Below are 11819 nucleotides of genomic sequence, written 5' to 3' on the forward strand. Positions count from 1 at the left end.
ATAAACATTAGCTATATACAAATCTACAGTATGAAGAGTAGTAGGGTAAATAATAATAATAATAATAATACTAATAATAATTATGAACATCAGTAAACTAAATAAAATAAAATAAATAAAATGAAAACAGATTTGTACATTTAACAATAAAGGTAAAAAAAAAAAGTTTAACTGAGCAGACTGAACCAATAAGAAATATAAGGTATATGGATACCCTATATTTCCAATAGGGTATAAGATAATTACATAATAAGATAATAATAAGATAATTACATTATAGGAAAAGTCAGACCTCACAATCTCTTGGCCCTATTTTCTCTCCCTTCGTATCACTGCCTGCTGCTGACAGCCGCGCCTGTTACGGTGTTTGCTGCTCGGTCTGCACAGCAGGCAGTGATACGAAGGGACAGAAAATAGGGCCAAGAGATTGTGAGGTCTGACTTTTTCCTGGATGAATGATTCTGTGATGCAAATGTATTACTCTATTGAACGCATGTTGTTTTGAGAAGCAAAACGCTTTATTTTTTAAGCCCCAGCCAACTAGCCGGACTACCTTCATCAGCACCAAAACGAGGCTGGAACTCTGCTCACAGGACGCAGCAGGGGGTAAGAAGATGTTCAGAAATGATGTTGCTGATATGGGATGTCATACAGCTTCATGTTTTAGCTTGGCAGCTTCCCTCACTGCTGGAGTCCTCCGGTTGCAGCCGTAACCATCACACCTTCAGGCACAGCTCCTGGAAGCAGGTTCAGATTCCATGTCCCCAAACTTCTCCGGGACGCAGAAAAACTCTCCCAGAGGTGCGAGTTGAAGACCTTGTGGACAGGAGCCAGATGTTCCTGCCTGGCTCTGAGGTTCTGTGTTTGCTTTTCTTGTTGTTTTTTTCTTCCTTCCTGTTTTATTTGGAGTATTTTGTGATATATGCTCCCTGTGTTACTGTGTTGTTGTCAGGATGGTGTAGGGAAGGTGAAGGTAGGACACGGATGCGGACTTATAAAGGAGAACTGGGTTTATTAAACAAAACAAAAAAATCAAACAGAAGGCGCGCGGCTGAGCCGGATCCAAAAAACAACAAATAACAAAATAAACAAAGAACTTGGCATGGTTTAAAAATAAATAAACAGTTTTTTTTAAAGTATTTTTATGCCTTTAATGATAGGACAGTGTGAGAGAGACAGGAAGCAGAGAGAGGGGGAAGACATGCAGCAAAGGGCCACCCGGTGCGGGAGTCGAACCGGGGCCAGCTGCATCAAGGACTATAGCCTCTGTACATGGGGCGGCTGCTTAACCCACTACGCCACCGACCGCCCTGAAATAAATAAATAAATAAATAAATAAATAAATACTTAACTTGGTGAGGAACGAGGAACATGGGAAAAACAGGTGAGATCGATGGCAATTAAACAACCAGGGCATGAGTAACAAACAAAGAACCAACTGAGAGGGGAGACTGGAAACTAAATAGGGAGTGAATGATTAAGTGAGTGGGTGTAGCTGGTGGGGAATGAACTAATGGCAAAACCTAAAACTCAAAACCTGGACATGAACTGAACACAAAAAACATAACCTAAACATAAAACTAAAAACAAGAGTCCCATGGCGTGACAGTTGTTCTGTTTTCATTTGTTAATTATTCCCTCAGGATGCATCTTCCCAGCATGCCTTGGTGCTTTACCAGATCCCTGCATGCTCTCACTCATCCCTCTGGGGATTTTCCTGTTGTTTTATCACCATTCACTTTGTCCTTCCTCTGTTCGGTTTAGCTTTAGTCCATAATGTCTTTCTGCATCTGGGTCCTCAGCTGTTTTTATAACCGTTGCTAGTTTGATTTATTCTGTGCTCCAAGTTCTTTAGGTTAGAGAGAACAGATCCCGGCTGAATAAAGCAGAGAAAATGCATTTTAAAAAGACACAAATGTTCACAGGGAACAGAAACACTGCAGGAAATGACGTGAGCAGCTTGAAAGGTGAAAGATGTTTGTTTTAGGGAGGAACCGGGAGGTGTTGGGCGTGTCGTGGACAGGTGACTGTCGGAGCTGACGGAGGTGTGACTGCATCACAGAAAAGGTATAAATGCTTGAGCTGGAGCTGATTTGAAGAAGTTATCTGACAGTTATGGCATTACAGCTGATCTACGTGGTGACGGTGCTGGCTCTCCTGAATCAAGGTAAGAATCTGCTCAGTGCACACCTGGATCGCTTTCAGCCAGAGTTCATGTTAATGAAGGAAAAGGTGTCACAACACAGAATAACGATCAGGAAAGAATGTAAAATAAAGCGTCACACTGAGCTGCTGCTGGAGCGTCCGACCGGTGTTCATGTCGTGGGTTTAAAAGTTTGTTTTCCTCTGATGTGATGGGACAAAGAGGAAAGACTGGTTCCTGCTCTGAGGTTGGATTCTGCTCAGACTCATCCTGAGGGCTGAAAGGTGTGAGTGTTGTTTTTAACCTGGATTTAAAAATGTCTCCATTTGGTGAAAGTTTCATCTCCACTCTGAAAGCGCAGCAGAGGATGTCCTCATGTATCAGGAAACCTTTGACACTGAACAGAGGGATAACAGTGGAGAAGCCCCACTCTGTTAACACCAGCTTTGAACCTTTACAGCGAACCAATCCTTTTTGTTTGACTTGTTTGCTTTTATCTTTCAGAGTCACAGTCACAGTTGAGTGGTAAGTCAAAGCTTCTGTACATAAAGCAACATTTACAGATTTAGACTCTTTTTATTCTTCTTGCTCAGAGCAGACGGATGATTTAATGTGTGTGTTTCCTCAGATTGTGGCCAGCCACGACTCAACAGCAGGATTGTTGGAGGACAGGCTGCTCCTGAAGGCAGCTGGCCCTGGCAGGTCAGTCTGCATACCTCCGGTCACTTCTGTGGAGGATCCCTCATCAACAATCAGTGGGTGCTGAGTGCTGCTCACTGCTTCTCAAGGTGAGCAACACGGGTAGAGCTCATAGAGCTTCAGAGTTTATCAGTTTCTGATAAATCTGGTGTGATGTTCTTCAGGTATCCAGTAGCAACAGAGACACAAGTGATTTATTCTGAATCATCCAAGTCAGGGAGCGAGTTAGGAATAAAACACCCCTCTGAAAAAAAGCTCAAGTCCTCCATGTTTCTCATTATTATATCATATTATATATAATATTATATCACTTTATCTCATAAACCCCAAACAGGAGAGGATCTTTGTTGTCATTTTGCTTGTTTTACTGGCTGTTAAATCTGTTTTTGGTTGTTTTGTGTCTCTTTTGGAAAATCTGGAACATTCTTCATAAAATTATGGAGCTATGAGTTGTGTTAAACCAAATCTCAACATTTAAGCTAGTCATGCCCTCCTGACAAATAATTAAGTAACTAATATTTTTTAGTTTCCCCTGAAACTCTTTGGAGAACTACTAGAAGCCCTCCGTCCCACTTTGAAAACCTTAAATATGTCAAATTATTTAAGAAATAAATGATTATGTTGTGCAAAGGACGGTTTCATCAACCTTTAAAATGTCACTTCTTCTGGTCTCAGTAACAACCCATCAGGCCTGACTGTGTTTCTGGGTCGTCAGAGTCAGGAGGGATCCAACCCTAATGAGGTGTCTCGCACAGTGTCACAGATCATCCTTCATCCTGACTACAACTCAGGAACTAACTTCAACAACGACATTGCCCTCTTGAGGCTGTCTTCATCAGTGAATTTTACCAACTTCATTGCACCTGTGTGTCTGGCAGCCTCAAATAGCACCTTCTTCAGCGGCGTTGACACCTGGGTCACCGGATGGGGCACCATTGGAAGTGGAGGTGGGTCAAAGAATGGAATAAATTAGAAAATTTCTGAAGAAATTCTGATGGGTGCGAAGCTACTGCCCGCCCAGAGACAGAGGCTGTAGTTCAGTGTTTCCTGTCACATATAAACTTTGAATCATGTCAGTATGGCTGAGTTATGAGGCCTCAAAAAAGGGCAGTTTTTGATTTTCAATGCATTTTCCCATTGACAATTTTCCCACTTTTTCCCATTTTGCCAGAATTCCTTTCCACTAATGAGACTCAAAAGTCATAGCACACTATTCCCGATCGTTGCGTACACAGCGGTGTGCTTTTTATGTCGGTCGGACCATCGGTGCAATACTAGTAGCGCGCCGAAATTCATGACGGAAACGGGAGAAAAATAAGAGTTTGGCACAAGATTAGTATGTGTGTCTAATGGCTTCGGCACTGGCACCCATAAATACAGATATAGGGGCTGCCTGATAAAGAGCATGTCATGGTATTGGGATGTATAAGATAGGATGTTTTAACACCTTTTTGTTCAGTCTGTTTTTATGGGTGAAGACTTAAAAAGTGACATACATGCGTTGTTATTGTAAGGTTTCTAAATGTTGGAGAGGCCTCAGAGAAGGCATTGATGGAAGAAACTGAGGTCCCAGAAAGCAATGAATGTTTGAAAGTTGTCCCACATCTTCAGTCTTCTTATGGCCCATAAATGGCCTTGACTGACATTTACATCACATTCATTTCAGACATGCTTTGACCTAAAGTGAGGAACACAATGTAGACTTAGGTATCTTGCCCACATTGAATTCAATTGGACCAGAACCCATCAGTTTGAATAATGACTCGTCTTCCTCCAGAACTACAGCTGCCCAGCTAACGAATGGCATAGACTCAAGATGAGTGTTGCTGCCAAAACTTAGGCACATTTCATTCAGACAGAGCCCAAAACTGCAGTTTATTTGGCCTTAAAGGCATGACTGGCTACCGAATACCTACTTTTGTTAATGTCTATTCATATCTTTAATTTGATCCTATCTGTATTTTGTACAATTCATTGTTTTTTGTTAGTTATATATTTTGCATTGAGGCGTCTTTTCCATCAATGAAATGAATGACAATAAAAGAAAATCTTATATACAAGTGCTAAAATCATCCTAGAATAAACCCAAATGCTCTCTGGGGAGCTGATTGCTTTGACAACTCAGTACAAAATCGAAAACTTCTTAAAAAACTTCAAACAGCTGTTTATTTAACTGTATTTGCGTCTGTCCCCTTAGTGCCCCTTCCTTCTCCACAAAACCTGATGGAGGTGGAGGTGCCGATTGTCGGAAACAGAGGGTGTAAGTGTAATTATGGAGTGAACGCAATCACAGACAACATGGTGTGTGCCGGATTATCTGAGGGAGGGAAAGACTCCTGCCAGGTAATCATTTTCATCAGATTTTTACTAGGGATGCACCGATCTGATATTTGGATTCGATATTGGTACCGATATCGGAGAAAATTCTAGATCGGGTAGCGGTGACAATGGGCCGATCCATATCGGCCATTTATTTTTCCCCTTGTCCCGTCCAGCATTGGCATTCATGCAAGGGCCTTCTGCCCCCTCTAGTGGTGAAAAAAGTTGTTAAGTTGGTACAACCTCTGATTTTTTTTTTTTGTTGTTGTTGTTTTTACCAAGCTAGAGAAGCTATTGTTTTGTTCAAATGCTTTTGTAATGGATGTCTAATTTCCATTTACACTAAACTATATAAAGAGCTGATTGCTATTTATTTTGAAAGTCTACCAACCAAACTAGTGAAGCTATTGTTTTTTTTTCTCAATTTCAGCTCCTTTGTTATTTAATATTTTGTTTTACATTGGATTTTGAATCCCTAACTGAACTGAACCAGTTCCACTTGTTATATTTTTATGGTTAAGACTGTTTTACTGGTGCACAATTATTAAATAAATAAGTAATTCAGTACATTTATATATGTTTATTTGTTTTTAAAAAAACAGGAAAGAAATGTTTAAGTCAAGTCTGATGTTGCCTTGCACAAAAGAATGATCCCAGTCTTTTCCACACAATGAATCTTACCGTTTGTTACCATAATTCCGCGCTGTTTTTTTGTATTGGATCGGTATCGGCTGATACTAAACCTCAGATATCGGTATCAGAGGTGAAAAAAGCGGATCAGTGCATCCCTAAGTTTTACCTTATAGATTCCTTCTCCTCACTTGCTCTAACCAAAATGTTTCTGGTCTTGAAGGGAGACTCAGGAGGTCCGCTAGTAAGTAAGCAGGGCGGTCGGTGGATTCAGGCGGGCATTGTCAGCTTTGGAGAAGGATGTGCTGAGCCTAATCTACCAGGAGTTTATGCTCGAGTGTCCCGGTATGAGACATGGATCAACAGCCAGATAACAAGCAACCAGCCGGGTTTTATCAGCTTCACATCCACTGGGACTGACAGTGACCTCAGCGTCTCGTGCTCAGGAGTCCCAGCAATTACAAACACTACCACTACAGCCACTACCACTACAACAACCACCACACCAAACACTGGTGTGGTGGTTATAGGCATTGTTGAGGAAATCACCTCTTCGCCACCAACAACCACTACCACTACAGTGCCTACAACAACCACCACACCAAACACTGGTGTGGTGGTTATAGGCATTGTTGAGGAAATCACCTCTTCGCCACCAACAACCACTACCACTACAGTGCCTACAACAACCACCACACCAAAGACTGCAACAACAATGCCTACAACAACCACCACACCAAACACTGCAACAACAATGCCTACAACAACCACCACACCAAACACTGCAACAACAATGCCTACAACAACCACCACACCAACCACTGCAACAACAACCACTACAACAACCACCACACCAAACACTGCAACAACAATGCCTACAACAACCACCACACCAACCACTGCAACAACAACCACTACAACAACCACCACACCAACCACTGCAACAACAATGCCTACAACAACCACCACACCAACCACCGCAACAACAACCACTACAACAACCACCACACCAACCACTGCAACAACAACCACTACAACAAGTCCCCCTCAAAGCACCACACCCAAGCGTAAGTACCTGTCATGTTTTGACTTTCCGACAAATTCATTTTCAGTGTTATTAAACCGTTATTATTAACCTGTATCTGTTAAAAACGCAGCTTAACAGCTTTTTTAAATTGTGCAGTACTTAGACAAAAAATAGAACCGAAAATGTTTTCTCTCCAGCGGTGGTCTGTGGACAAGCCTCACTGAATTCCCGTATTTTGGGGGGAAGCTCGGTGGCGAGGGCCGGCGAGTGGCCGTGGATGGCGAGCCTGCAGAAGAACGGACGACATGTGTGCGGTGGGACGCTGGTGGCTGTGGACTCGGTGATGAGCAATGCAAACTGCTTCTCAGGGTGAGTAGATGACATTAGATATTTGGCTAATTTGAATGATGAAATTAAAAGTTAGAACATCAAAGTTATTACAGCTGATCCTCATGATCACCACACACCATGAACGCAAATGAAAGAAAGCTACATCCTAAAAAGCAAAAAAAGGTCCAACTTCTTTTTTAAAGGGACAGTTTGCCTCTTCTGACATGAAGCTGTATGACATCCCATATCAGCAACATCATTTATGAACATCTTCTTACCCCCTGCTGCGTCCTGTGAGCAGAGTTCCAGCCTCGTTTTGGCGTTGATGAAGGTAGTCCAGCTAGTTGGCTGGGGTTTAAAAAATAAAGCGTTTTGCTTCTCAAAACAATATGCGTTCAACAGAGTAATACATTTGCATCACAAAATCGTTCTCCAGGAAAAAGTCAGACCTCATAATCGCTTGGACCTAAGTGCAGACCGAGCAGCAAACACCGTAACAGGCGCGGCTGTCGGCAGGCGGCAGGAGGCAGTGATACGTTTTCGGTTATTATTTGTCTTAATTTAGTTTGTCTTCCCACCCACAGCTCCCCGGTGGCATCTGAGTGGACGGTCGTGTTGGGTCGATTGAAGCAGAACGGATCAAACCCCTTTGAGGTGTCACTAAGTGTAACAAACATCACTCTGAGCAACCTGACGGGGTCCAATGTCGCCGTGCTGCAGCTGTCAGCCCGACCAACCCTGACCGTATACATCCAGCCTATCTGCCTGGACACCGGGCGGAGCTTCCCAGTGGGCTCGACTTGCTGGATAGCCGGCTGGAGTTCTGGGCGAGGAAGAGGTGAGTCAACAGCACAAATACTGACACAGTAAATCTAAACTGTTACAGATTAAACCTTATGGGGTTTTTTTTGTTTTAAACTTTAGAAGAGCAAGTTCTGCAGGAGTTCCAGACCACGATACAAAACTGTGGGAATGCATCAACAGCCGACAGCATTTGTACAGGACAGTTTACACTGGAGCAGGTAAATTATGGGATTATTACAGATAGTGATCACCAACCATTTCTTGATATGTTGTTCATAAATGTGTTTCTTCAGACTCCTGCACAAATCTGACAACCCAGAAAAATCCCATGATTTATGTTGTTGGGGGCGATTTGCTTTCAGTAGGGTCTCACATGGCAAATCAATCCTGGATGAGAGACCAGATGTGCAAACCCAATAACAAACAAGGAAGAAATACAAATAGCTTGAGAAAGGGATACCGCTGCCTACCCTGGAGCCAGACATAGGTTGGACAACAAGACAACAAAAGGTTGGACCTTTATCAATCAAGCTCATCTGGGCTTAACCTAGAAGAGGATTGAGCGACCACCTAACCACCCGATTGTGGATCAGATTTAATTCTTAAGGCAGGTCTGATCCCTGTGACTCTATACTGCCTTGAGGGACATAAAATATCACTTCGGGAAAGAGCCGGAGTTTGTGCGAAAGACTGAAAAACACTGACAAGATATAGAGGGTTGTTCCCTTTCTTAAGAAAGGGGGACCAGAAGGTGCTTTTTAACTACAATGAGATCACTCTACTCAGCTTGGTTGGTAAAGTCAGTGCCTATGCACTGGAGAGCAGTTTGGCTGATAGTTCACCGCTGTGACCATTGTGGTTTTGATACAGGGTATGGGGTTCTGGACCATCTCCATACCTTCTCAAGGATTCTGGAAGGTGCACAAGAGTCACCCATGTTCCTTTTGGGGTTGGAAAAAGAATATGAATATGGTATTTGGGGTATCCTTTTGGAGCTAATTTGGGAATTTGGGAATATGGCATGCTGGCCATGTTGGCCATTTTGTTCATATGCACCAGAGAGAAATGCTTAGGTTTAATGGTGGGAGCCAAAGAGCAGAAACTGTCCAGGTCAGTGGGCTCAGGTTGGTATATCTATTATTTGGGTTCATTCAGCCGTGACCTTCAACACCCATTGGGGTGGTTTATTGCAAAGTGTGAAGAGGCTGAGATGAAAATGAAGAACTCAAAGTGTGAGGCAATAGTTTCAGCCCAGCAAAGGTGGATTTATTCAGTCAATCAATTAAGCTTTATTATGGACTCGAGGTCAGAGACCCAAGATCAAGACATAGACCAAGAAACTAAACCCATCCATCCATCAATCCGTTATCTTCTGCTTATCCGGGGTCGGGTCATGGAGTCCTTTGGGAAACCCAGACATCCCTCTCCCCAGTGATACTCTCCAGCTCTTCCTGAGAGATCCTGAGGTGTTCTGGTTCTGCCCCGGGATCTCCTTTCAGTTGAACATGTCCGAAAACGGCAGATGAATCACTTCAGCTGACTACTTTTGATGTGGATGAGCAGTGGCTATACTCTGAGCTCCTTCAAACTCCTCGCCCTATCTCTAAAACTGAGCCCAGCTGCCATCCTAAAGGTGCTTTGGTCACATTCTGGTACAAATCGAGTTTGTTTACATTGTATGTTGGGACACCAACAGGGTTACCTCTTGTCTCCAATCCTGTTTGTGACTTTCACGGAAAGGATTTCGAGGCGTACTCTGGGAGGGGAGGACGTCTGGTTTGGGAACCTCAGAGTTACATCTCTGCCTTTTTGCAGATGATGCATTTCTGTTGGCTTCTTCAAGCCATGACCTTCAGCGCACAGCCAGGAAAAGGTGAAGTGTGCCCTCCGGATCAGTGATGGGTCCCTGCCTCAATTGGCGCTACTCTGATCTGTTGTTATGAAGACGGAGCTGAGCTGGAAGGCAAAGTTTTCAAAATACTGATCCGTCTTCATTCCAACCCTTACCTGTGGTCAAGGGAAAAATCTCAGAGCTTGGCATAAAACTTCACATGAAACTACACAAGAAAATAGTCTTTATGCATCATATGTTGCAAGCGATTCGACAAACTGATTTCCCTTCTGTTTGTTCAGGGTGACTCTGGAGGTCCGCTCATGTGTAAGAGCGATGGTTCTTGGTTCCAGCCGGCCGTGTTATCGTTTGCAGGCTCGTCTAACAGGAGGAAACGAGACACAGTGATGGTCTTCGAAAAACTGACCCGCTTCCAGACCTTCCTGACTCGGTCATTGGGAACATTCCTGTCTCCGACCTCCAACACCAGCACCACCGTTACCACGGCCACCACGGCCACCACGGCCTCCACCACCTTGACCACCGTGACGACGACCAGTGGGAGCAGCCCTGTTCACTCCTCCATCCTCCTCAGCCTCCATCTCCTCGTCTTATCATTGTGTCTCCAACTCTTCTCATAGAGGAGTCCAGTTTAATCTAATTTACATGATGTGTCAGGCACAAATGAATGTAAAAATATACTTAAATTTGCCACTTTATCGGCATAAACCCAACTGACTCACAGAGCACGAGGAATCAGCCACTCAGGGCTCCAGCTGTATATGTGCCAATAATCTTCTGGGCCTCTGTTGAAGCCTGGTTATCGATGTATATAAATGATGATGGGGTCATCCACAAGATCCTTTGATTTCTCTGCTTATTTTAGTGTTTTATTTTTCTATTCTGACCGTATCCTCCAGCCAGCTTCATCACTGTATCTGTAATGTGGTCAGCACTTTATTTTAGGGGTGTGAAAATGAAGAATTCTTAAAGCTGCACTTGAACGCATTCCAACATTTTATAATATGTTTACTAAATCTGTACTGGGCTGAAATATGTTTAAAATATGTCATTTTTGTCAAATGAAGACTATTTAACATCCATTTTAAGAAGAACGATTTGATAAACAAAGCGTTACTTTGCAGTCAGTGGATTTGGAGCATCGTATTTTAGATGTTTCAGGAATGTGGTGTGAATGTTTGAAGTATATTTTGAAGTATATTTTCTATCTGAAATTCATAGCACTTAATGTTCATCGTCGGTATTTGCACTGAAAATGATAATGATCAATCTGCACCATGATCAGCAGTATCTAATCTTTTATTAAACCAAAGAGTCTTCCAAGGGGAACATTGATATTGTGTAGTTGTCTTCTTGCTGTATTGACCTGCTTTATGAATGAAGGAAATCCTTCCTGACCAACATTTTCTGTTGTGCTGTAATGGTGCAGCGATGATTAGATGTTGTTTACATTAATACCTATGAAATATAACTGTGTCCAATGTTAAATGAATAACTTCCACTTGTGCTGTTGCGCAGGGCTTTGAGAGTCACTTCTTCTTCCTGGCGCGCTGACGTTTCCGCAGTAAGACGTATTCTGACATCACTTCCTGTTACCACATTTGTTTTCTGTTGGACTCTTCTTGGATTCCTAAATCTCACTATTTTCATTCTTATAATGACACATTTCACATTGTAAACTCCATCACAGACTTCTTGTTCTGTTCTCGGACACATTTCTAGAGATCTCTGGTGTTCGACAGGTTTTCACTTTTTGTCTAGAGTTCACTAGCTTCACATGGCCACCAGCTCTCTCTCTCTCTCTCTCTCTCTCTCTCTCTCTCTCCATATCCTGTTTTCACTGTTTCGTGGGTCAGCTGTTTAGTTACTGCACTGCCTCCTATAGCGATAATGGTAAATGTAACAAATGTAGTCTGTCTTTGTTTTAGCCCACAGAGCACCGCGGGTAAACATTCTATTCATTGGTATAGGAAAAGGATTGAACGAAGCTTGTGGGGTCACATGGCTCTGAAAGG

General features: G+C 42.9%; 1 protein-coding gene across 2 annotated transcripts; it reads left to right on the forward strand.

The window, feature by feature from the left end:
• The first annotated feature begins 2106 nt into the window (after positions 1 to 2106).
• On the forward strand, positions 2107 to 11137 carry LOC142372056 (polyserase-2-like). Of its 2 annotated transcripts, none has more exons than XM_075454832.1 (11): positions 2107 to 2167; positions 2648 to 2668; positions 2772 to 2931; positions 3518 to 3789; positions 5040 to 5185; positions 6015 to 6649; positions 6821 to 6858; positions 7016 to 7187; positions 7733 to 7986; positions 8073 to 8170; positions 10086 to 11137. In XM_075454832.1, the coding sequence occupies exons 1-11, from the start codon at positions 2116 to 2118 to the stop codon at positions 10422 to 10424; spliced, it is 2187 nt and encodes a 728-aa protein (XP_075310947.1). In that variant the 5' UTR covers positions 2107 to 2115; the 3' UTR covers positions 10425 to 11137. The 2 variants fall into 2 exon arrangements, with proteins under 2 accessions (XP_075310947.1, XP_075310948.1); XM_075454833.1 differs by having other exon boundaries at positions 6015 to 6301.
• The last annotated feature ends 682 nt before the right edge of the window (positions 11138 to 11819 follow it).

This window comes from Odontesthes bonariensis, chromosome 21 (genome assembly GCF_027942865.1).
Source record: "Odontesthes bonariensis isolate fOdoBon6 chromosome 21, fOdoBon6.hap1, whole genome shotgun sequence".
NCBI lineage: Eukaryota > Metazoa > Chordata > Actinopteri > Atheriniformes > Atherinopsidae > Odontesthes > Odontesthes bonariensis.

Excerpts from the sequence above, each read along its gene's own strand:
- LOC142372056 (XM_075454832.1), top strand. The coding sequence starts at position 2,116 with ATGGCATTACAGCTGATCTACGTGGTGACGGTGCTGGCTCTCCTGAAT. Across the intron at positions 3,790-5,039 it reads GGGCACCATTGGAAGTGGAG|TGCCCCTTCCTTCTCCACAA; the intron begins GTGGGTCAAAGA and ends CTGTCCCCTTAG. Across the intron at positions 5,186-6,014 it reads GAGGGAAAGACTCCTGCCAG|GGAGACTCAGGAGGTCCGCT; the intron begins GTAATCATTTTC and ends CTGGTCTTGAAG.